Genomic DNA, 26,047 nt, shown 5'->3' with positions numbered 1-26,047 from the left:
GAATCATCTTAGGATGTCAGGCTATAGTCATGTGTTTGTGAATTAAGCAAAGCAAAACTTGGTGGGACACACACACACAGACTGGTGTCTTCAGTTGCAACACCAAACTAACATTTCTGGAGTCCAGTTTAAAGAAAAGCTGTTCTTGCTGTGGATCAGAAGTAGACATTGAGTCATATGGATCTGTTTGCATTTGTGTAGCTCTTGTAGCTAATCAGAGCTATGCCTTCTCAAGAGGTCTAGCTGCTGGAGCGCTCACGGGTGCTGTATGAACAATCTTAAGGCAAATGCCATTCTTCCTTTTGACATTTTAACAGTCTGAGGAATGCAGTGGGTGTCAGTGGGGAATAATCCAACTGGCACGGCACTGTATCAGAACACGATTCAGAGGCTGCTTGTGTAAGTAATCAGGCACTTGTGTCTTATGAACTGTAGTGAATTATAACATCAGTAAATATTTCTGTAATATTTTTTGTAAATAGTGTTTTGTTAAGCTTTATTTAAATAGACTTAATGAATTGGAGGCTCTCATTCATCTGACAGAAATCAAAGCCATTGTAGGAGTGTGCCTCCTATTGTCAATAAAAGCATATTAAGACCTCGTTTTGGAGTGGTGATACTGGATTTAGGAATTGCAGGCAGTTCTTGTGAGTGTTGCATGTAGGCAAGTTTACCCCATAGTTTTGGGGCAAGGTTTGTATTTTCTGGGTCAGATTTCTGGCAGTCTGCCTATTATTACTATATTTTTGCTCAGTGTTTGCTGCAGCCTTGGATTGCACTGACTGGCACTGTAAGCAGGCTGGCTTTGTGACATTACCTGACGAGCTGTCAGGAGTTTTCCCTGTTCTTTTGAAGCGCTAAAATGGAGTAGGTATTCAGTAGAAGGGATAAAGAGAAATTTGGACTTTTCTTGCTGTGGCTAGGAGGGGCCAAAGAGGTTTGTAATGACCATAGAATATCGGCCCTGCAGTAGCAATGCTCTGGGTACTTGGGTCACAGTATTTCAATGCAGGTTGGTGCCAGACATTAGAGCGTGCAGCAGGTTTGCAAGAGGAAGCTTCTTATAAGGAAATAGATTTGTAATGGGCTCCGCAAAAAATTATGCAGAATGAGCTCTGTATGGTTTGATTTTGTGTGTCATGTTTATCTATTGAGACTCAGTTACAAAACGGTTAGGGCATCCAGAAATGAGTTTGTCTGGACTTGATCTAAAAATTTCCTGATGCTTCCCCCCACCCCCAGTAGTCACTTGGCTGTTTGGGTTAAGGAATAGAGGGTGACCAGATATGATGCATACACATAGTCACATCACCATCCCTCCATGAGCTGTAACTGTGCTAGTTTGGTGTGTCATTTAGCACACCATCACTGTTCTTCACTTCTAGATAAAGTATTGCCAGTCCCTATACCTAAAACACATTTACAATCTTCATTTTTTTAAATAAGGCCTAGAAAGCATACACAGTTTGCCTGTTTTTGAGGTATGTATTGATCTTTAGCTCAAACAAATCAGCGAAGTTTAGAAATGTACTTTTTAAATGACAGCTTATATAACAATTTTAGTAATTAATTCTAGGACATGGGGCTTTTAGGAATGTCAAGTATTGCAAGACGTGGGAATAAACTGCGAGAACTGGCAGTGCTGCATACAGCACGTGTCACTGATTTGGATCCTTATTGCAGCTTGTAGTAGTTAGTGCTTGAAGGCATTGCCAAACCTCACGTGACTGCCTCTGAGCTTCAGTCTTAGACCTCAGTTGTTGCTGAGGTTTGATTAAGAGTGGGATGATATAAGTTGCCTTAGCAGCTGAGGGTGGAGGACTAAAAGAATAATTACAAATATGAATTGACCAGGCACTGACTTAAGGCTGTAGTAGCATGTACTACTGTGTAGCGTGTACTTGGCAGGGTGGCCGACTGGAGCTGTTATGATGATTTGGGTCTGATCGTTTGTCATCAAAAGATCATTTGGGGGATGTTTGTTTGAATTTTGAAATTAGTCTGGGATATTTGGATTGTCAGAGTGCCTACCAACCAGTCTTGCGTGGTCTTTGGTATGTTTGTCATTGGGTGGTGTGGTGGAAGGTGCAGATATGGTAACAGGAATCTTTCCTGTGTCAATAGAAGTGGTTGAAATATAAAAGGGTATGAAGTGACTATTAGTCTTTAACAAGATGTCTTTCCTAAATTAATGTAATAATAAAAAATTAAGGGTGTCATAAGATAGCAGAGAATCTGCTCTTCTATCAAAATTTTTCTTTCCCTGTGGATTCTTGGATTTGCTAACAGGTGATCTTGTGCCAAAGCTGTAGTATAACTTGTTTTAAGAGGGCAGGTCATGAGAAATTGTCTGACTTTTAATATCTATGTATACATACATGTCTACACAAAAAAAAACCCCCAACAAGTCAGTTTGCTGCATTTGGTTGGAATGACATATCACAAGCAGCCTTGGTGTTGCCATATCAGTGGCAAAAATGCGATTGCATGGAAATAAAATGCTACACTTGGCATTCTTGTTACGGATACAGCATATGTTGACAAAACTGTACCTTTTGCTTCGGTATGTTTAGTTCCACCCAGAAGTGGAAATGTTGCAACAGGAGCACAGCTATGTTGGTCACATCCCGTACTGCATTCCTTTGATGCATGTTTTGGAGACCATCTTGAAAACCAATGAATTTTCAGTGTTCATTTCCCTTCACTGAAGTAGCTTTTCTCTATCAGTAGCAGCTTGCTTTGCTGATGAGAAAATATTTCATTTTAAAGTTCTAACGCTTCTGGAACAAGAACTAAAATTGGACAGACATAACTCTTGTCTACCTAGTTCTTTAACTCATCTGCGGTGAGTACACAGGCAGGCACTTAAGCAGAATGAGACATTAATGCTGGAGCGGAACGGGAATGTCTTCCTATACAGGCAGACCAGAAGCATGCATCAGAAAACTAAGAAATTGTTGTTCTGTATTGTTTTCATTCTGCCCTGGCCTTGTTAGGACTTTTGAGTCCTTGATGAATGGGTAGATGTTGTATGACTGAAACTTGCAGTTGAGTTTGTATTCTGGAACTTCTCTGCTTTAGACCACCGTTGAAATGAATAATCTAACTTTTATCTGTAGAGGCTTACTAAGCAGAGCTGTTAACTTTGTAGAGAAATGTCTTGCACTGATAATCCATTTTCCCCCCTGCATTTCTTCTGAAAGCTTTATAATCTCAGTATTGAAAATAGTAGACTTCTTGGCTGAGCTAAGAATGCTTTCCTAAATCCTGGATTAACCAGCAACCCAGCGGTTAGCGTGCTTCTCTGGTAGTAGGCAGTTCAATTTGTTGTGTTGGGTTTTTGGTTTTGGTGGGGGTTTTTGGTTGGGTTTTTTTTTTGGGGGGTGTGTGGTGGTTTTTGTTTTGGGGTTTTTTTTGGGGGGGCTGTTGTTTGCATCTTAGTCCTGAACAGGAGTGAGTGCCTTGACTGAGACTTACCTCTCCCTCCTGATCAATTTTTGAGTCTTGGTGAGCAAGTTGAGCGAAGGATAGACTTGAGTCTCGATTTCCAGCCTCATGGCCTCTGCTCAGTTGCTGACTCTTAGGAGCTGGCAAGGAGGTTTAGCTACAGAAAATAGTGGAGAGGGTTTTCTCGTTTCTGTGATCTGCACTCTTACTCTTCTGTTCTTGAGCTGCTGCAAATAGGGCTGCTTCTCAATAGTGAATTAGAAATATTCTATTTACTTCTCTATTAAAGATGGCTTTAAGATCACTTTTCTGTTTCCTTAATTCAGCATTACACTGTTCTCTTATGAAGCATATATCTAAAATAGAATCCTTATATTTGAAGGAATTTCTAAATTTAGGAAGTCTTCTATTGGAACTGATACTGTTAACACCACCACATCTTGTTGATGGTGTATTCTGATAATTGCAGCTAAGGAATGCATTCAGTATGAATGGTCTGGATATGAAGCATGGTACAGAAGTTAGAGATTCGCAGGAACTCTAGAAGACATTAGGGTTCGTTCACCTCCATCTTCCTTTAGGAAGTACACGCACTGTGTGTGTGTAATTTCTCTTTAATTCAGTTTTAATACAGTACCCTGAATGATAACTGTGCAAGTTCAATTAGTAGCAGAGATGATGAGCTCAAGAGAAACTTTGTACTCTGTACCCTCTTCCAACACTGTTTTGAACCTTATTTGGGGAAAAAAAAAAAGACTTTTATTCCAAAAACCTTTTAATAGATCTATTTCTTAGATCCAGTAGTTTGTTTTTAAGCTAAGTCAAAAGGGAAGATATAATAATCAAACTAATCTCTGTACTATGAATGAATGACTTTCCCTCAGTACTGCTGATGCAATGAAATGCTAGTGAGTATGTTAAGCTAGGTATTTCATCAAGGGTCCTCAGCACCACTTCATAGCTGGCTTTTGATCTGCCATATCTTCCAGCTAGTTTGGATAGTGGAAATGGTCTAGGAGGTGAGGTAAGTGTAAATATTTTGTAGTCTTCTGTTTAAAAAAAGAAACAAAAATTTGCAAGTTTCTCGGTACGCAGTTGATCTTTGTATGTTAGGTCTGTATCAAAAGAGATAGAGGTAGACTGTGTTAAATGAGGTAGCTTGAACCAGAATGGCTTATTCTAGCTAAAATGAATGGTATTTTTTTTTTCTTCAGGAGTTGTAGAAGGTGATTTAGCTGCTGTTGAAGCTTACAAGTCATCAGGAGGAGATATTGCCCGCCAGCTTACTGCAGATGAAGTACGCCTGCTAAATCGCCCTTCTGCCTTTGACGTTGGGTACACGCTTGTACATCTGGCGATACGCTTTCAGAGACAAGATATGCTAGCAATTTTGCTTACGGAGGTGAGTTACTTTGTGGCCCTTGTGTAGGTTGAATAGGAACCTTATGTAACTGCGCCATTGTTTGCAGCTAGTGACATGTAACTTTATTTGCCAGGAGATAGAGGCTAATATTGTTAGAATACATGAATTGCTGCTTTGTGCCTTTATTGATGTTTCTCCTTAAGAAGCGAGTTTACTTTAAGACTGTATGTATGTGGTGGTCTTGAGGATGTCCAGTTTTCTCATTAGTGAGCAGTCTTGGCACACGTTCTGACCTTACTGGTGGTGGAAGTGAGTTATTGTGAGGCTTCCTGTGCTTTGGGTGGGGGAGAGGAAATGCCTTGAAAGCAAAACAGTGAGATCAATGACAGCGCAGTTTTTTTTCTGAGTTTTGTTAATGAGTAAGTCTACCTGATCTTTCTTCCCTGGTTTTCTTGGGAGCTTCTCTTCCAGAGAAAGGCAAATTTCTTGCTTTGTTAAATTGCTGCATTTTTTCCACTCGTGGCCCATTTTATAGACTGGTTGGTTCCTCTCTGTGGTCTCCTTGCTCTTGCGTGTTCCATTTCCTTGTGTATTTTTGTATGGTCCACCTCACTTCTGGTGATCTTTTGCCCTCCTCCCAGGCCCATAAGTAATTCTGTTATCTTTTTTTGTCTGTTTTCTTCATCTCATACTTCTCGTTCCTCACCTCATCAGAGCCAAGTTTTTATTCTGCCTCCTTCCCTCTCTTGATGTTTAATGCAATTCTGAAAGCGTGTGTTCCTGAGAAAAGTAGCGTGCCTGAGAAGCGCATAAGGATGATGGAATGCGTAGGGTTGAGTAATTAAAAAGAGTAGATGAAGCAAGACAAATGTAGCTAAAGCCTTGAGAAGAGTATATATTTATATGTGGCTAATATCAGTAGTTTTGTGCTGCTTACATAGCTATCTGGGTGAGTGGAGTTCTACATTTGAAAACAAGTTAATTTGCTGAAATACGGTCTTAGAGATTTTTCCTGTTTGGTTTTGTTTCAGTTTCTAGGAATACTTACTTGACATACCATTTGTGAAAATGCTTAGTAGTGTTTGAGCCACAGTGATACCTTCCTTTGCTAGGATATTAACCAGTGAAAATGTGTGTCTTAAAGTTTTCTTTTTATATATTCAGTGTCACCCCTGTGTCACTTGCCCTGTATTATTGAATGAGTTCCTGCTGCCAGTGATGATTAGAATCTGGAGAAACTTAAGTATCTTAGCTTAATAGTTTTTTGGGAAGATTCTTTGTAGGAAACTGTCCTGTGCTGTGGTAATGAAGTTCTTTGTTAAATGTAGACTGGGCTCATGCATAAGATTAGAGGTATGTTTCCTATTATTATCTAGCTCTTATCTATTTTTTTTGTTTTCCTTTTCCTGCTGGAAGTGGTTGCCTGTTAATTCACTTCTTTGATTTAAAGAGGTTTTTAACCAGCTTTATGTTACCAACTACATGACGAATGAGACATTAATTCATTGAGAGTCACTAAACATTTACTCTTTCAGGGTACCAATGTTTATACTTCTGTTGCATTATTTGCTAACAAAATACTGTCCGCTGGTGGTTATCACTCCTAAGTCTTCGTATGTAACTAGAAATAATACTGAGTGCAGTAACTGTGTTGTGTTACAGGTATCACAACATGCAGCGAAGTGCATTCCTGCCATGGTGTGTCCAGAGGTCACAGAACAAATTCGTCGTGAAATTGCTGCATCTCTTCATCAACGAAAGGGAGACTTTGCTTGCTATTTTCTGACTGACCTTGTAACGTTTACGTTACCTGCAGGTAGTTACAAAATTCTTTTTTTTCTTTTTTTTTTCTTTTTTTTCTTTTGGTCACCTAGTTGAGAATTGCTTGTTTTGGATGTATACTTTGACTTTCTGATGGTGGTGGTGTGTGTGTGTATAGGTTTTATTTATTAAGTTTTAATAGCTTAGGTCAGATCTAGTAGTTGAATTTGCTTATTAATACTCAGTATTTGCACACTTCAACCCATACGTTGTTCCTGGGAAGTGAACATCTGTAGTCCTCTATAGACATGAGGAAATTGAAGAAAAGTGGTGTATTCTAAGGAAAGGCTGTGTTTAAAGTTAAGATTGGAGCCCAGATGTTTCTAGGCTCTAATACAACTTTTCACATAGCTATGTTAGCTTTCAGTCCTTTCCGTTAAGGCCCAGAGCTATTTGTACCTGGTTATAGCAATAGCACTTTTCTTTTGAGGTACTCCACAATCAAGAGAATGTTTGTCTGTTAACAAAAAGCTATTAGAAGACTTTTAATCTTCAATAGCTGTTTCCTTTAATAGAAATGCTACCAGAGGTAAGCAAATGTGTAGATGGAAACTGTACTAATCAGCAGATCCGTTTGTTGTCTCTATAAAGCAATAGCATTGTAAGAATTGTATTTAGAACCTCTCTGAGTGTTACCTCATCTCCTTCTTTTCAAAAAGTCTGGATAATATTTACCACAAGTCTACCAACTATCTGTTTGAGGTGCTGTATTCAGTCTTATTCTGTGGGTCACGTATGAGAGGCAGACAGTGTGGGTGTACAAAGCGTCTAGAGACTAACACTTCATTGCTGTTTGGGGGAGAGAAGGGAAAGAGGGGCAACAGAATGATTTCGTAACACACATGAGAAAAGTTGCTCTTGCCGAATGTGATGGGTTGACCGTGGCTGGATGCCAGGTGCCCACCAAAGCCGCTCTATCGCTCCCCTCCTCAGCTGGAGAGGGAGAGAAAATAAAACGAAAGGCTCGTGGGTTGATATAAGGACAGGGAGATCACTTACCAATTACCGTCACGGGCAAAACAGACTCGACTTGGGGAAAAATTAATTTAATTTATTACTAGCCAAATCAGAGCAGGATAATGAGAAGTAAAACCAAATCTTAAAACACCTTCCCCCCACCCCTCCCTTCTTCCCAGGCTTAACTTTACTCCCGATTTTCTCTACCTCCTCCCCCACTGAGCAGCGCAGGGGGACGGGGAATGGGGGTTTGGGTCAGTTCATCACACGTTGTTTCTGCCGCTCCTTCCTCCTCAGGGGGAGGACTCCTCACACTCTTCCCCTGCTCCAGCGTGGGGTCCCTCCCACGGGAGACAGTCCTTCACTAACTTCTCCAATGTGAGTCCTTCCCACGGGCTGCAGTTCTTCACGAACTGCTCCAGTGTGGGTCCCTTCCACGGGGTGCAGTCCTTCAGGCACAGACTGCTCCAGCGTGGGTCCCCCGCGGGGTCACAAGCCCTGCCAGCAAACCTGCTCCAGCCTGGGCTCCTCTCTCCACGGGGCCACAGGTCCTGCCAGGACCCTGCTCCAGCACGGGCTTCCCATGGGGTCACAGCCTCCTTCGGGCATCCCCCTGCTCCGGCGTGGGGTCCTCCCCGGGCTGCAGGTGGATATCTGCTCCCCCGTGGACCTCCATGGGCTGCAGGGGGACAGCCTGCCTCACCATGGTCTTCCCCACGGGCTGCAGGGGAATCTCTGCTCTGGCGCCTGGAGCACCTCCTCGCCCTCCTTCTTCCCTGACCTTGGTGGCTGCGGAGTTGTTTCTCTCACATCTTCTCACTCTTATTTCTCCGGCTGCAACTGCTACTCTCCTGTAACTTCTTTTCCCTTTCTTAAACCTGTTATCCCAGAGGCGCTACCACTGTTGCTGATGGGCTCGGCCTTGGCCAACGGTGGGTCCATCTTGGAACCTGCTGGCATTAACTTTATTGGACATAGGGGAAGCTTCTAGCAGCTTCTCACAGAAGCCACCCCTGTAGCCCCCCTGCTACCAAAACCTTGCCACGCAAACCCAATACACCAGAACTGAGGCATTTGTTCAGTATTTTCAAGAGACATGTCTTAAACCACTGTGCAGCTTTGACATGTATAATAGCCATTAAATAAGGAATAAGAGTGTTCAAAAGCTTCTGTACATCAAGACTGTCAATGTATTTCCCCTTCCATCACACTTAGTCAACTGAACATCTTTTGTAGTCAACGGTTAGCAGCTGGTCTCAAGACAGCATTTCCAAGGATGGTGGTGTAAATCACACAATCCTGTTCAGATATTACCTATACGATGTAGTTTAGGAACCAGTTTTCACTCGATCTTTCAAATAAATGGATAGGATCCTCCCGCAGAGCCAGTGCACAGACGTTAAAGTGCAAAACTTTTGAATTGATTGCTGGCCACTGTAAGCCAGCCTGAGTTTAAAAAAAAACCAACAATCAATCATACAAAAAAAAAGACCACCACCACAACACCCTGCCTGCACCAAACAATAGTATGCTTTAGTAGCAACTCATGTGCCTAAATGTGGCCTTCACTTTTAGAAGCCCTAGGGTATTGGACATCTGAGCAGGACTGGCAGATACGACAGTGGAATTAAGGGAGATCTGTGTGCCATTGAAATACCACTTAGAGCCCAGTCATTATCCCCTAGACTGCCTGAAGGGATGCTAGATGTTTCTGTTTAACTATTTGATTTACTTAACTTCCATGTATTTAAGTTTCACAATTGTGCCGAAGCTAACAAAGTTTCACTAGTTGCTGATCTGCCTAGCAACCCTTTACTACTTATCCTGTATTGAAATGCAGGCCATGAGCAAATCTTCAAGGTGTAGCAGATGTTTGTGTTTTAGAATGTGTGACAGTGTTTGTTGTTTTATGTGATACAGGAGTCACAAAAGAGTTTTGCCCATTATACAGTTTTCTGCCCTTTTTTTTCTTCTTTTTTTTTTTTAAGAGGTAGATCCGCAGTTACAGGTTCTGTCTGTAAAGCTCTTGGAACAGTTGTCAGTAGTAGCATTTTCCGTGTCATAGCTCAATAGTTTTCTCATTTCTTGTTTTCTAACCTGCAAACTGTGACCTGTAAACCATTGGGGTTCTCTGAACTATTTCATTGAAGTCTGCATGAAATGACTAAGGAAGTGGATGTTCTGTACAAGAACAAGTCTCTTGGCAAGCTGTACCCGTCCATTGGGGGAGACCGGGGAGAGGAAGCCATTCAGATGGGTGGAAAACTATTGGTTAGGATTGAAGCTGTCGTAGATATAGTTGAAAGTACTCTTCCCCCCCACACCAAGTGGTTCTCTACTTCACTTTCTCCTTGAGAGAAATCCATTTTTACCCTACACGTGCTGTGACGATCCTTTCTGCATAAAAGGTACGACAGTCAGTCTGAGATACGTACCTACTTCAGCGTGCTCTATGAAGCCTATGGTCACAAATGACAGATCTGAAAATAATAGCAGCTTTTCAGAGGAGACATTAGGGATGATAGGGTTAAAGGTGTTGCGTAAGTTCTCCTGACCATCAGCTGGTAATGTGTCTCTTTTACAGTAACATTAAGTGACTTTTGTATTTGCTTTCTATCTTTCCAGATATTGAAGACTTACCGCCCACAGTCCAAGAAAAGTTATTTGACGAAGTACTTGATAGAGATGTTCAGAAAGGTAAATGCTCTGAGAATGGCTAGAATCTCTCCTTGCTTTTCAATAGAGAATATTTCTGTGATTAAAAAAAAAAAAAAAAAGCGCGTGTGTGTATGTATGTGGCTTTGCCTGAATTTGTTTTAAATACAGATTTGATGCTTTCAAGTTAATCTTCACCCTGGAATTATTTTAATTTTAACATTTACAGTCTATTTATGAGGCAGAGAGAGAATGGAGTCTGTAGAAATCATGTTTGTAATGCATCTTTGAATTTTAAAGATTTTTAAAGCTTTACAGTTAAGTCACAAGCTCTTGAAAGAAAACTGAACAAATCTTTCCACTTCAGTAACAATCCTCAAACAAATGATGTGATGCTTTGTTTAAGGCTATGGTTTGTTTTGGGTTTTTTTTTTTTATTTCTTTTCTTGACAATGTTTTGCCCAAGGAATGCCTTTAGCCATTGTAGTTCATCTATTTTTGTAGTATGAAGGAAAACTTAGTTTTATTCATGTAAATGGGTAAATTGTTGAGATTATGCCATTACTGTGCTGTTTGGATTCTCTGAGACTTCAGATGAATATAGGTTTTAAAAGAGGTTATTGTCATTTTGCAGAGCTAGAGGAGGAATCTCCCATTATTAACTGGTCACTGGAGCTGGGTACGCGCTTGGACAGCAGATTATATGCACTTTGGAATCGGACTGCAGGGGACTGCCTGCTTGATTCAGTACTACAAGCCACTTGGGGCATTTACGACAAGGATTCAGTGCTGCGGAAAGCTCTTCACGACAGTTTACATGACTGCTCACATTGGTAAGTTAGGGTCTTTTATGTCAACTTTAAAGATAGCTTTCTGTGTAGCTTAGTAGTTGATATTAGTATAATATTAAAAAGAAACACAACCACCACTCCCCAATTACCTTGGATTGTGTGCCTCAAAGATGTTGAGTCACAGTGTGATTCACGTAGCAATCTAGATCTAGCATATTTTAAATGCGAGCACTGAAAACTTGGACGTTCTGAACTCGGTGACGGTATGTGATATTCAGTAAATAGCATTTAAACCAGAATAAAATATGTTATGCTCTGTGCTTGTCAAGAGTGCGCTAACCACAGTTATTAAGACTGGAATTTCTGTATACTTGCAGTGTAAATTATGCACATGCCGTGCCTTGCTGCTTGGTGGAAGCTTTGCAGAAGATTGTTAATAGAAGAAAGCCTTTTACTGCTGTATAAACTTTTCAGTATTTTCATTCCATCTGCTTAGTTACAGCTTTATTCAGTATTGCTCTTTTTGTTCCTGTTCTGTCTGCTAAAATAATGGCAGTAAAGCACAGTGTTGACATTTAACTAGTGCTGTCATTTGGCCATAGAATTAGTTTATCATTCTATAAAACAACTTTTGTTGTTTTACACTGGCAGCCTTCTTTAGTCCAATACTGTGGTTTGCCTCTGCTCGAGGAAAAATTCTTACAGTTGGACCCCAGCAGTGTCCAACAGCTCTCAAGTGTGTAATGGGACTAAGGGAAGAGATTGATAAAGACTAATATTGTAAGACAGAGGCGATCAGTTGTCTTACATTCCTGTAGTCAGGGACAAGAGAAACACGATCAGCAGGCATACTAGAGAAAGAGCCTCTCCCCTTGCTCTATGTGCTGTACAGGACGTCAACAGCAAAGGTTAATTTTAGGGGTACCTATAAGTAACTTTTGTGATTACTGTCCCCAGCTGCCTGCTGTTTGGAGAAAACTCTCAAAATTAGCATCCAGAGCTGGATTCAGCGAAGTGGTGCTTCAGTAACAATTCTCCCGAGAACCTGTCTCCGAATGGATCTGTGACTACTTCAGAGTTGTTTATAAGGGAGTGTGCATCTTGACCATGCAGGAATGTTCCTGGCATCACAAGCAGTTCCTGTGAGGCCAGAACAGAAATTTATGATAGATCAGATTTTGTTCTTTATGGTTACAAAAATAAGCATGGTATCCAAAACCATGCTGCAAACTATTGAGGTTTAAATCAGTCTTTCAAAATGTTAGTGTTAACTGTTGTTGACTTCCTGTTGTATCTAACATAACACTCATTATTTAGAGTGTATTAAAGCTGGTTAAGCTTTTTAGTTCTAGACAGAATTTGCATTTTACTCTGAATTTACTTAATCTTTATCCTTATTGGAAGCACAGGTTGTTGTTTTTTTTTTTTTTTTAACTGATTCATGTGTTCCTTTATAGTTGTTTGAATACAGTTGCCTACCTTCAGTCTGGATAATCTTATTTCCTAGTTTGTCATTGGAAAAATTAGTACAGGTTCTAGTACAAACCTCTACAGAGCTACATCCTTAATAGGAACTGGTCTGCCTGCAGAGGCTGTCAGTGATGGAAATCCTTGAAGAATCAACTGACACGTTAGTGGTGATACTAGATCAGACTTGAGTCATAATGCCTTTCAAGAAATCCAGATTGAGGGTGTGAGAAGTCTTTTAGTTAAGTTCTGTTGTAAATTGATCATCCTGAACATCCTATACTTGCTGTATAGATTCTATGTGGGAAGATACATTTACTTTTAATTTTGTGGGCTAGGACGGTGTAGCAGATAGGAAGTGACGTCGTCATTGGCTTTAATGATAGTTGCTGAAGGAATAGACTCTTAAATGCAATTGCTAATCTCAACAACAGTATGCTTAAACTTTTGTCTAGTAGAATTGTTCTTCAAAGCCTTCACAAAGACCCTTAAAAACCGGTATTTTTATAGTCAGACACAGAACATTCATATAACTCATTTGGCCTCATTTTGTTATGTTTGTTTAGATGCTGAACAAAGAAGAATCTATTCACTAGAGACAATTTAGCGTCTGGTACTCAGAAAAAGCTCAATAGGGAAGTTCCCAGAGGCTCTGGCCTGTGGAGTCTTTTCCACTCACCTTTTAAATGACTACACTTTTTTAGTTTACTCAAAAGTGTGTTCTGATGTGTCCCTTTTTGTATTCCACTGTTAGTTTTGGTGGAGAATGGGCATATGCCCTCAGTTAGCTTTCAGAATAATTTTTTTTAATGGATCAAAAATTAAAAATATAATTTTTAATCCATTTTTTTAATGGATGCATTCAGTTCTCTTGTGTTAAACTGAAAAATTTGTTTTAAATGAGGTCAAAATCTTGAGCCTTGACTTCTATCTACAAGGCTACCTCCTGCGAACATCTACAGATAACACTATCTATGGCTGACTAACTCAAGGAAGAAACTTCTTTAGGAAAATACTTTCACGGTAGAGCTTTTGGGGGCTAGTTTGTTTTTCTGTGTCCCCTCTTCCCCCCCCCTTTTTTTCCTTTTTTAGCAGAATCTAATTAAACTTCTTTTGAGGAAACCTAGCAATTAATTCATTTAGCACAAGGTGTTCGGTTAGAGATTTCTGGGGGAAAACAGGCAAAATATCAGTTGCAAAGATGGAAGCAGTTGATGTATTTGGATAGAAACTGGCATGTAGCTAGATCCAGAAGATTCCCTGTAGATGTATTACTGTGAGTGAGCACATAGACCTATCAAAATGTCTTACTAATAGGTCTTTTAAGCCATGCAAAGGTTTTAGCTGGACTTGGGAAAGCCAGCCTGGTTGGCGACAGCTGTTATATACACCAAGATTTTAGGATGATTACATCTTTACTGAAAGCATAGGAAAGGTTTCTTCCACACACGCTCGCTGTCTGTTAATTTTCTCAGATTTTAATTAAATGAGTTCATTTCAATGACTTTTTTAATAAGCTGAACTTCAGAATGGTTTCTTTGTATTCACAGTAAAGGCCATTGTTTAAAAGTTGGCTTAGAGCTCTTCACTAAACCCGTGTTCCTAATGTGAAGTTGTGTGGCCTTTCCATAGTGTGGCGATCGGACTGAGTTTAAAATTTTAAAAAGCCAGCATCTGCTTTTTAATGTGTAGGTCATTCTTCTTTGTAATTGATTAAGAAAGATAAAACATTAGGACTAAACTAGTGTACAAAAATGCTAATTTTAATTTAAACAGAAAAATAGAAATCCTGTGACTTTAAAACTTTCCGTGTAAATCAGATTAATCCTACTTTCTATATTCGATTCTTATCCATGCTGCTTTATAACTATTGCATATAATGGGAAATTATCATACTCTTTGCTCCAAAAACTGATATAAAACAGAATCTGCCTCTTAACTGTGGTCTATTTGAAGTTGATACGCAAGTACTTTGGGGTTAATTGGCTTATGATATGGTCAACAATAGAGAATACCTGTGTTATTCATGTGAGAAGAATAAGCAACTCCTCTTATGTGAAATGGAATGTCTTAGTGATGTTCCCTGTACATCAACACTTAAATAATCCTAAATAAGGCTTCAAAAAACCTATTACAAAAAGTATCAAACTAGCCAGGAGCTTGTTAGGAACTTGCATCTATTACAGAATGTTTGATGTAGGCATTGCGATCCCAAGGGATTTCTTAACTGAGGATTACCAAATGGAGTCTCCTGAAGATTAAAAACAAAACAAAATCCAGTTTTCCTGATGTATGCTCTCTTTCTTCCCCCTTCTTTACAGACTTGGGATAAAGGATTACAAGGGTTGAATATTGCTATCAGGTGTATGGTGGTTGAGTAAATATTTTTGTTTTTACCACTCTTTCTCTCTCTAACATTTTAGGTTCTACACACGCTGGAAAGAGTGGGAATCGTGGTATTCCCAAAGCTTTGGTTTACATTTCTCATTGCGAGAGGAACAGTGGCAGGAAGATTGGGCATTCATACTCTCTCTTGCGAGCCAGGTAAAAAAACCTTCTTTGTAAGATGGCTGTTAGAAAGGGTATTTTGACCTCTGAAAAGAAGTGTCGAGAACTCGAAGTGTTCTTCAGGAATAAGAATTTTCATGTATAAAGGAAAACATTCCTCTTAAGCCAGCAATCTTAAAGTGTTACTGGGTAAACTCTTCTGCCAAGATGGAAAGGTTCATTTAAAATTCTAATTTTTGAACTTACCATTAAGCCGTACGGTACAAAAAAATATGGGTCTTTTGGTGTCAGAGTGAAGTCTGTAGAATAAACTAATACACAATTGTCTGTTTAATGTCCTGCCTCCTAGCTCCTCCAACACTTACCTCCTAGAACATACCTACAAATCTGTAAGCTTACACTACTTAAACTTCAGCAAGCTGATATTTTATAACTCCCCTCCAAAATGAGATTTACATTCCTATAAGCTTTCAACTATAGCAATATTTTTAGCTCTTCTTTTAAAGTATAAACATGATTTTGGTGCTATTTTCTTGTGATTTGTTTTGGATGTGCTCTTTTCCTATCATCCAAAGGTATTTACCTTAACCTGTCCTCAGATGTGTGAATTATTTTTAGACTAAACTTTAAGTAGAGTTTCACTTCTAACCGGGGAATGAAATATGGTAGATTGAATCTGGGCAATAGGAGAAAGAATTATTACTGACAGATTAAGTTCTTGTGCAAGCTGAAATGTTTGTGCTTATTTCCAACTGATATGTAGTAGTCTTCCAGTCTTTTGTTTTTCCTGTCAAAGCTAGATAACTCTTAAGCATTTTCTGTCTCAATTTGGGGACTGTTTTTCAAATTTCAAAGTAGAGAATGATAAGTTCTGTTTCAAGTGATGTCTGTCTTTGTGTTTGGTTCAGCCTGGAGCGAGTTTGGAGCAGACACACATTTTTGTACTTGCACATATTCTTAGAAGACCAATTATAGTTTATGGAGTAAAATATTATAAGAGTTTCCGAGGAGAAACATTAGGATATACCCGCTTTCAAGGTAAGCCTTTAGTTTTTCAAATTTAGTTTTAAAAAGGGTTCAGCTATAAATCATAAACATAAAGGAAGTTGAAAGGAAAGTGACATTAAGCTACTAGCTGGAAGAGGATGGAATTATGTTGTAGGTAAATTTTTGTTAGCTATTAAAAAGAACAAAACAATCCCCTCAAAACTTGCAGTTTTTCATTGTATAGTGGGTACGCTGCCTGTAGCCACAGTAAAAATGCGTTTTGACCTCCACTCAATATGCCTTTAGTCTATAATTTATATGAAATATTCTGATTGTGAAAACGTATCAGAAGTTGTGTGGTTTGTACTGCTGTAAGACGCAAGAGGTTTAATAAATGGAATTTGAAATTCCGTTTGCTTGTGGTACTAATGGCTGTAAATGTTCATTTTAGAAACTAAACTGTATTTAGCATTTCCTGAAGGAGTCTCATAAAGTTGGGGGCGAGGCAGGCAGAAGGTGTTTGCATTGGCATAGTTTCTCACCAGTGACAGCGGTATCTGGGTGCCCTTTCAGGACGAAGGGGCATGCCTTGTCACTCCGCAGCACCGCAGGAGGCGATTTGTGAAGCAGCCTTTAAGAGCAGTGAAAAGTAGCCACCCTTGAAGCAAGAGGCAAGGGTATACAAAGAAGGGTAGAGAAATTAAAGTAGGGTGGAGAATGATGAAATTGAGCTTTTTTTTTTTTTTTGTAGTTGATTAAAGTAAAAGAGGTGGCAACTCGAATGTATGGTGTGGAGGCTGAAAAGGAAGGAATTCTGTTCATAAATGCTCTACCAACAGTTACGATGTGAGGTATAAGATTAGGTAACTTAGTTATGAATCCAAAATATTGGTCGACTGATAATGTAAATCTCGCTTTCTGCAAAAGTGAATTCCATGATGTAGTTAAAAGGAAGTTTTTAAAATTTATCTGTGTTTCAGTAATTCACACTTTATAGCAAGTGTGATGTAAATACCGGCCTATTTCTCAAGTAGTACTATAATTACGCATAGCTTGATCAGGTTCTTTCTGACTGTTTCTCCTCCTGGTCTTCTGGGCAAACAGTCCAACTATCCTTAAGATAAATATGAAGATGTTTACCTGACTCAGTCCAGTTTTGCTTAGACGTATGTTTGTAGATTTCTAAAGATGCGTATTGTATTTTGCAAGCCAAATAAATACATGTTTGGGCGACTTTCCTCTCTATTACATGCTAACACTTTATTATTTCAAGAATAAAAACATAAGAGGGGATTGGGAGCATCTGTACATGCTCAGCAGTAAACAAAACCCGTGTGGAAAGAACTGTTTGATCAGGCACTGCAGCTGTGTTGCAGGGTGTTAGGGCGTTTGTTTTGCCCATGGTTCGTCTCCCTGGTCTCAAGTATATCTGCTTGATGACTACCCTACCGTTGTTTTCACCAATATATTGCTATTTATTTATAGCTTAGTAGAGGACTTCCTGAAACATCTTTTTTTGTGATTTTAAAAAAAGTATGCTAACTTTGGAAGGAGGTAAACCCATAATGTATAGAAGAACTCCAAGCTGTGGAGTTAATGTCAAATGTGTCGCCTATGATAACTATTTAGAGTCTTCAGAAAATCTGAGACGCTGTTTGGCTTGGAATTTTGGGGCAGTGACAAAACTTCTTTACGTGAGGAAATGAAATACTTTTTTGAAGAGTATAAAAATTGGGTACTCTTTGTAGTTATATGTTACCTTTTATTTGAGAAGATGAAAGGATAGACTGGGAGAGTTATTCATGTGATATAGATCTGATGCTTCAGGTTTGTGTTGCTTTTAATTGAAAGGCTGAGTGGTTTGCAAAATGTTTTTATTTTATAGATTGGGCATTGAGGCAGACGAGTGTTACGTGGCCTAAATATGCTGAAATTGTTTTCTTGCTCTGTGAACCAGAAGGTAACTGGGTGTCTGGGACAACCTTTTACTAGACACGCGTTTCCAGGAATTCAGTCAGACAAATATTTATGACTTGCGATTTGCTTGCCACAAGCCGCGTCCATCCATCCATAGAAACGCGCCACACTGAACAGGTGAACTTAGGAGTCCTGTGTCAAATTACCTGGAGTTACTTCTATCCCTGTCCAACCACATTTTTGTGGTTAATGTGTGCTAATTAAACGCTAGCAGCACAGCCGAAACCACACAGCCGTCGGCCTCAGAGCGGTATGGGCCGCCAAGACAAGTCTCCTGTAAATGGTACGAGACTTGCTGTTCTGGGCTTGTGTGTGAGCTTTGCTTAGTTCGTGCCCCTTCAGTGAAGCTTTGAGGAGTGCTTGGGCTTCTCTAACTTGCTGTATAGCACCCTGCCTGTGTTTTAAGATCACATTCACCAGAAAAGAAAGAGCAAAGAAAGATTGCGCGTTATAATAGAGATGGGGAAATGAATTTTCTTTAACGCTTACTTAACGTCATGGTTCAGTTTGTAGCACCTTGGAAGGTACTGTAAACCCCCTGTCCGCCCCCAAAATCTTCTCCCTGATCAGAATTTTTTTCTCGGGGGATTCCAAGTTGGCATCCTTGCTGTAACTGCTGTGAATCCCATAACTGGCAGCCTCCTTGTTTCCATTAATGCTTCTTTAAATGTTAAGACTTTGACATGGAAGATCCATTTACTCAGCCTTAAGTATGCTCCTGGTCTAGCTGCATGTATTTAGTGGCATGAATATACAGCTTTTAAAATTAAACAGGAAAAAAGGTGACTGACTGAAATTATCATCAGGTCAGGCTGGAGAAACTATATCCTATGTTGGATGGCTTCCAGGATAGGTGTTAGCCCATACTCTTTACTTTCTGTGGCTTGTGTGTATGTCATCAGTATTGTCACACTACCCTCTCAATTCATATCAGAGTGACTTTTATAAATCTTCAGAGCACTAGATATTCTCTGTGGTGATGCCTGAAATTCCGTTGTTGTGCAGCAGGAAAGTGTAACACAGCCTTCTGACTTTGGGAAATTATTAGTGTGGCATTTTTACTACAATAAAACAATAGTGAAAAAAATTTTTCCAAAAACTTGCTGAATTTCAATGTAGAGATTATGTCAAGGCAAACAGATTAGTTCCACTCCTGAACAGGTCGCGTAGCTATGCCTGTTGCAGGAGTTCTGTGTTGTTAGATGAGACGCGAGATGTTCATAGAGATGAGACCCTTTGCTTAGCAGTGATTTCTGTAGCCCCGACAACATTGAGTAGTGCTTGGGGCCAAAATCTACCAGTTTGGGGCAGCAGGGAATTAACTGTCTGTATTAATGGGCAATAAATTAAACTAAACTTCCCCAAATTGAATCTGTTTTGTCTGTGACAGTAACCGGTGAGTGATCTCCCTGTCCTTATCTCCACCTACAAGCTTTTCGTTGTATCTTTTTCCCCCGTCTTGCTGAGGAAGGGGAGTGAGAGAGCGGCCGGGTGGGTACCCAGCAGCTAGCCAAGGTCAGCCCACCGCACTAGTGTAAATATCCTGAGGAGCTGGCAGTTTGTGAGTGGGAGGAGGAGACCTTTTGATACATCTCTATGATCATAACTGAAAAGGGTGAAGCAGTCACCCTGAGGGTGCTGATGCTTTCAGTTCTGAAAGACCTCAGTGACCTAACCAACGTGTATATAGATAGCACCGTAATATTTAAGTGAAGCACACAAAGCTAATAAATTAGTTTCCAACCCTCAATGCTTGATTGTTTTGGTGATGCTTCAAACTAAAGCTTGGAAAAAAGTTTGTGAACTTAATTCTCTGCGTATGCATGAAGAATGAATTTCCAGGAATTGAGGGACTGTCTTCATTACATTTGATTCTTTGTATATTATTTTCAATGTAACTTTGAATTTTGACCAGATGTTTGGTTCTTTCCCCAAATGTAAAGGCTTGAAATTTTTTGGTTAACACTTATCCCTTGTTCTGCATCTTTTGTGTTTAGCATTGAATTACAGTGAGACTTCGTTGTAACAGGGATGGGAGGAAGGGAGTGCTAAGAAGGTATTAAATGGATTTGTCCTTAGATCTACATGTTGTAAAAACTTGTGTGAATCTTAATCTAAAAGAAATGGAAAGACTTTTAGGTATTTCTTGATTGCTAATTCAAGAATGGGGAGAAAAAAGGGACAAATATTTACCGGTAGCTCCCACTAATTTTTGTTGCAGCAAAGAAAGATGAGTTCTAAATTTAAGTAAAACCTCCAAAACCACCCCCTGCCTCAGATTTCCATTTTAGCGTTGCCCTTCCATCTCTGTGGATGTTGGAGGAGAAGTGAAGTGCCTTGTTTTGCTGCAGTGTCTATTCCTAACTTACTGGCAGCAGCTGTACTATGAAAGGTTGCTATGCTACATGTGCACTTAAGTTTATGCGTGGCTATTTTTAAACTGTCACAAGGTAAGGCATGCTTTTGCTTAAGTTGTCTTGCAGCAGTACACACCAAGAATTTATTTATGTTCCTAGAAGAAAGGAGTTCTAGTTTTATTTTGAGACTTTATGCACCTCGAGTGAATTACTGTCTTTATTGCTAAAAATGGTGGGGAGAAAAACTGCAGTTTCTTTCGGAATCTGTGACATCAGTAATTTGTTGTATCAGAGCAAAATAGTATCAGCTTTTCGGTGTTGTGGGGTTTTTTTTGTCGTTTGGAGCCTAGCTATGCATAATTGATGTGGGTTAATTTAATCTATTAATACAATGTTTATGAGAAGTCCCATTGTCTCTGGGATGGGCTACATACCTAGGTGCTGAATAACATTTAGTGCAGTAAGTTCTTTTAATAATAAGTTTTGTAAGCAGATGGTGGAATTTTTGTTCTGGTAAAAATAGACATCTGACTGTAGCTTTTATTTCTGTGATGCAGAATCTGGTTTTTTTCTTTATATTTTTTTTTATTTTTAAGAAGAGTTACCAAACATAAAAAAACCTGCTTTTCTAACCTTGTTTTTTGTTCATCGCTATTCTATAGACCATAGATTTTTAGGGGGATGGTAATGTGATATTGGTTGTAATTGTAATGGCTTTTATGTCTAAACTTGTACGGTTGCAGAGATACTTGACTAATCTCATGTTAACCTAATAATAATTAGCTGTACTGAAAAGTGTGACCTATTTTAGTGTAGACCAAACCAAGTACGTTTTAAATGCTGTTACTGCGTTATGCCAAAAGCAAAAGGTTTGTATCAAAATTCTTCATTGTTGAACATGGTAGTTCTGAGTCTTACCCTTTGTTTTAATTTGTTGTAGGTGTATATTTGCCTTTGTTATGGGAACAGAGTTTTTGTTGGAAAAGTCCTATTGCTCTGGGCTACACGAGGGGCCATTTCTCTGCTCTGGTTGCCATGGAGAACGATGGTTATGGCAATCGAGGTGCTGGTGCTAACTTGAACACTGATGATGATGTTACTGTTACTTTTCTACCGTTGGTGGATAGCGAGAGGAAATTATTGCACATTCACTTCCTTTCTGCTCAAGAGGTAAGAAATAGCTGTGTGGCTGGTGGCCTCTGTCACAGCTGCTTATTTCAGCTGTGGCCTCAGCAACCTCTGTAGCCCCGTAAGTTTTTGCAGTTCAAAGAATTACAGGGAGTGTGCTGTTCTGTTTAATTCATACTGCTCCCTTCCCCATCATTTGAGGTGATTCTGAAAAGATATTTTTCCACAAAAAAAGGACCCAGAAATAAGGATTCTGACACTAACGCGAGACTGAAATATGCCTTTCTTTTTTTAATTAAAGGATGCAACACAAATATTGGCCAGTAGTTACAGCATGCTCTAGCTCTTTTTCTAATGAAACTCAACTTGTTTCTTCTTTAATAACTATGATAAAGACAGGGAACCACTTCAGTAAAGTGTGTACATGGGGGGAAAGGAGGGAGGGTTGGAAAACCTGAAGTAATTGCAAAAAGTGGGCATCCTGTAGAGAGAAGAGAAAAAGTATGGGCTTTAAGTTGAGAGGGATATTTTTCAGCAAGCCACAACACTTGTTATGTCGTACAAGAGGAAATGTTTCATGTCAAGAACTGCTAGACTCCTAAAAACTGCTTTGTAAAGCCAGAAGGCTCTTTTAGGACTTATCCTGCTTATATATGGTGCCTACCATAAACAGTTGCTCACAAGTAACTGAAATATAGGAAGGCTATATTGGAAATACACATCTGAAAAATCCAGAAGGGAAGAATAGCTGGAGAATATTTCCAGAGCCTTCGAACTTTGGTTGAACACGCAGTGTGCATCAGTTTGGCTTTCGGAGACTCCCAGCTGCGGTGAAGTAGTATGCTAACTCTGTCAGCTTTACAAAGGAACTGCGTTGCTCCCCTAGCCCGGGTATTTCAGAATATCACAGGTGGCTTGCTTAAAGTTGCTGGTAATGTTTCAAGCCTCATTTTCTATCCGTCTTCTCTCCCCCAAAGATAGGTAATGAGGAGCAGCAAGAAAAGCTGCTTCGGGAATGGCTGGACTGCTGTGTGACAGAAGGAGGGGTTCTCGTTGCGATGCAGAAAAGCTCTCGTAGGCGCAATCATCCGCTGGTCACCCAGATGGTAGAGAAGTGGCTCGATCGCTACCGACAGATCCGCCCTTGTACGTCCCTTTCCGATGGCGAGGAAGACGAGGATGATGATGATGAATGACGATGAAGAAAGTGAAAAGAAAATTACTAGCGCAGAGTGTCTGACCCGGAGTTAGCTTTCTGCTCTAGCAGTTCGTTGCGGAACGACCCAATTCCAGGGGAAACATGCTGTAAAGGATTTTTCTAACCAGTGTGGAGAGAGTCCTAGAAGCTCATCTGCTGCGTGAAGAGAGCGAAATGGGCTGGACTACCGTTTGTATAAAAACAAAGAAAAAGAAACAAAAAACAGCTAATTTTATTATCAAGACAGAAAAAAAAACCATTTTTCTTTCTGATTGTAAATCTGTCTATAAATGTACCGCATGTGGTTGTGTAAGAGGTTGTGTAATAGGAAAAGTATACCAGCATCTTAATTATTGCGAAGAAATTTTTCAAATAAGGGCACTTACGAAAGCACATGTTAGATGGGTATCTCTTCCCTCCGAGATTCTTTTACAATAGAACGTGGTATTCTACATCACCTTTTAGATACTCTGACACATTTCTGTGAAAGGCCCTTTTCTGTGAAATCTCACTAGTGCCCAGGTCAGACTGTGAGGTTTTTTTGTTTGCACAAAATATCCACAGCAAGTCATAAGCAAAAATACATTCATTATTTTACTAATATTTTAGTTACTGCTGTGCCCATATAATAAAATCTAAACTCTATGGAACAAACTGGAAGAGAAGCTAAATTTTTCATTGAGTGAAATGATTTGTTTCCTGAAAAAGGGTTTTTTTGGGGTTTTTTCATTTTTTTTTCTTCTAATAGTTAATAGATTCCTTTCAGTATACGTAAGAATATTTATTCAGAGAAGCGACCTAAAATATAGGGATTTTATTCCAGTGAGCATATACTAAACATAATTGTGTGAAATTTGAGAACTCAGACATGATTGAGAATTTCATATTGTCAGAACTCCGTCTTGCTGTGATACAAACTATGTATCATTTTATCATTTATTCTTCCATCAACTTAAACATTGCCGCAAATGAAAAAACACCTTTTGAAAAGGTTACTCCTCGATCATTAAATCTAGTGAGAATACACCTGGCAGTTCTAATTAAAAAGAAGAATCTATGCTAAAATTGTTCTTAAAAGCACTGTGTTATATATTTCTCAGTATGTAAACCTGGGAATTTCTTGCATGTTGATTGATGTGGCCATACTTAAACTTATGTAAGTTCCTAAGATTGTAAGTTCAGAGTATATTCTCCAGTAGAAATTTTATTATATTTGATAACTTTAGCCATGTAACCTGTAATGGATAAAGTTTATCTAAAAATCTCACTTAAACACTAAAGGTTAATGCCAGTTTTTACATATACAGTGCAATTCAGGTTGTCTTGAAAAGCACTTTTGATGGTGTGGTGGTTGAATAAGGTATTTTGCAGTAGATGAAATTGTTTTAATTAGAATTTGGAAAGAAGCCCCATAGCACATATTTTTATGTAGTTCAGAGCTATGGAAACCCTGAGGAACTTGCTGCTTTTTCTTCCAAATGCTGCTTAGATGGTGTTGAGATGTGCACAACTCCTACATAAACTTGGTGACGACACCACAAGTATAGAAATAATGAAGTACTGTATTAACTTAGCAATTTTCCCGTCACAGATTCCATTGAGGTTTATTATGAAATGCCTTCACCTTTTTTTGGCCATTAGATCTCCTCTGATCGGTGCATGCGCAAATTTTCAGGTAAAAGAATGCATGCTTATCTGCAATGTACGTATGATTTACCTGAACTAAATAGGCAAACCGCAGATACTAAAGAGGTTCTTCACAAGCATATGGTCCCGTTTCAAGTTTGCTTTCTAAATTGGTTTTGTTTTGTTTTGGTTTTTTTTTTGGTCCTTTTCCTTACCTTGCAGTGAAATCCTTTCATACCTTGTCTAGCTGAGGATGTAAGCTTTTCTGTCAGGGGAACTGAATGCGGAGTAAGCTGGGATGAGAATTTCCATGATCTGAGCTGGCCTGCGCCGTGTGCTTGGTGGCATCGTTTATCCGTCGTGGTGTAACCCAGTACACTTCTGGAGGTCCTTCTAGTTCAGGACTAAGCATGCCAGCTTTAGAAGGTCTCGTTCAGCGACCAGATTGCTGTAAATTCAGATCCTAGCTTACCCAGGACCAGCTTCCCTGTGCAGACCACCGTTTGAGTGCACAAAAGGATCAGCTCCTCCCTTCAGCAGGTTACTTTAAGGGGTGTGCAAAATGCTGGGCGGAATTTTAACATCCCACCCCCCCTGCTTTGCTTTCTGCAGCACTGTTCCGTTTAAGGGAGTAAAGCTTCCTTGTAACGTGGGGAGAATAACCAATGTGAAAGTCTACCTTGAGCCAAATTCGACGAGCGCGCCTTGCCTTATCTCCCGTTGCTGTACGTGGGCAGCCTGCGTTGTGGCCCGACGATCCCCGTCCCCAACCACCGCCTCACCATAGCAAGTGGAAGTTCACCATGCAGTCAGCTCAGCTGTTTTTTCAAAAGCATGCACCGTGCTCTCCGATATTTATCTAGTTCTGGTATGAGAGGGCGGTCCTGGTACTTCAGAGCTCCTGGCTTTCTTGATCATTATTGTTTTGTTCTGATGTGCTGTAAAATGGTATGTTCAGGTTAACACGCTTCACAGGTCATTTCGGAACTGGTGAAGTATCTTTCTCAGAATCAAAGTAATCCAAACCTCATGTACCTGTAGATTAAAGAGATGCAAACCCCTGCTTTGTGCTAGCACAGTGGTCAGTGTATGTTAATGGGTACTCTCCTCGAATTACAGACTTGAAAGTTTACAAATACTGAGATGAATTTGCAAATGCTACCGTGCAGCTTGTCGGCAAGTTCTGCTCTTTTAGCCAAGTATATATATAAAATTGGGTTTCTCAATGTTATTTTCCTCATACTATTGCTCGCAGCAGCACACGCTTTCCTAGCACAGAACTTGGCTTTTCATTGCTACCTCCTTGACATCTGGTCGTTTTTTTCTGGTTTTATTTATGAATTCCTCAGTGAAAATCCCTGTATTTCTTTTGTTTTTAATATATTAAAATTTAGTAATTCTGGATTCTTCCAAAGTTCTGCTGCATGGCTTACGGCAAATATTACTAGATTGTGTTTACTCCATTAACAAAATTGGTTTGTGTGCATTTAGAGACCCTTATTTAATTGCCGCTTTTCCTTTTTTCCCCTTTTTGTTCAGTAACTTCCCTTCACCCCCTTTTTTTTTTTTTTTTTTTTTTAGGTTTTATTTAGTGTCTGTTGCCTTCAAGCTGCTTGTTTTAAGCTACTCTGACATCCATCACCAATGGCGAGCCACCCTGCCTGCCTTCCTTGAGCGTGACAACAGCAGTACGGCTCTGTCAGCAAAGTAACGGCACAAATCTTCAGCAGCAACTGTTTATCTCCCGTTTCTTTGCCCGGTTATT

General features: G+C 39.6%; 1 protein-coding gene across 1 annotated transcript in view; it reads left to right on the top strand.

Annotated features, from left to right (window-relative positions):
* Nucleotides 1-25,686, top strand: part of ZRANB1 (zinc finger RANBP2-type containing 1) — a 48,642-nt gene extending 22,956 nt beyond the window's left edge. The window contains exons 4-11 of the mRNA XM_050898737.1: nucleotides 4,662-4,849; nucleotides 6,473-6,626; nucleotides 10,214-10,285; nucleotides 10,878-11,076; nucleotides 14,925-15,045; nucleotides 15,918-16,047; nucleotides 21,271-21,500; nucleotides 22,436-25,686. Of these exons, the coding sequence (XP_050754694.1) occupies nucleotides 4,662-4,849; nucleotides 6,473-6,626; nucleotides 10,214-10,285; nucleotides 10,878-11,076; nucleotides 14,925-15,045; nucleotides 15,918-16,047; nucleotides 21,271-21,500; nucleotides 22,436-22,654 (1,313 nt within the window). The 3' untranslated portion in view covers nucleotides 22,655-25,686. The remainder of the gene's footprint in view (nucleotides 1-4,661; nucleotides 4,850-6,472; nucleotides 6,627-10,213; nucleotides 10,286-10,877; nucleotides 11,077-14,924; nucleotides 15,046-15,917; nucleotides 16,048-21,270; nucleotides 21,501-22,435) is intronic.
* Nucleotides 25,687-26,047: the final 361 nt, after the last annotated feature.

Source organism: Gymnogyps californianus, chromosome 6 (genome assembly GCF_018139145.2).
Source record: "Gymnogyps californianus isolate 813 chromosome 6, ASM1813914v2, whole genome shotgun sequence".
NCBI classification, from domain to species: domain Eukaryota; kingdom Metazoa; phylum Chordata; class Aves; order Accipitriformes; family Cathartidae; genus Gymnogyps; species Gymnogyps californianus.
This window is presented reverse-complemented; position numbering and strand designations above follow the sequence as displayed.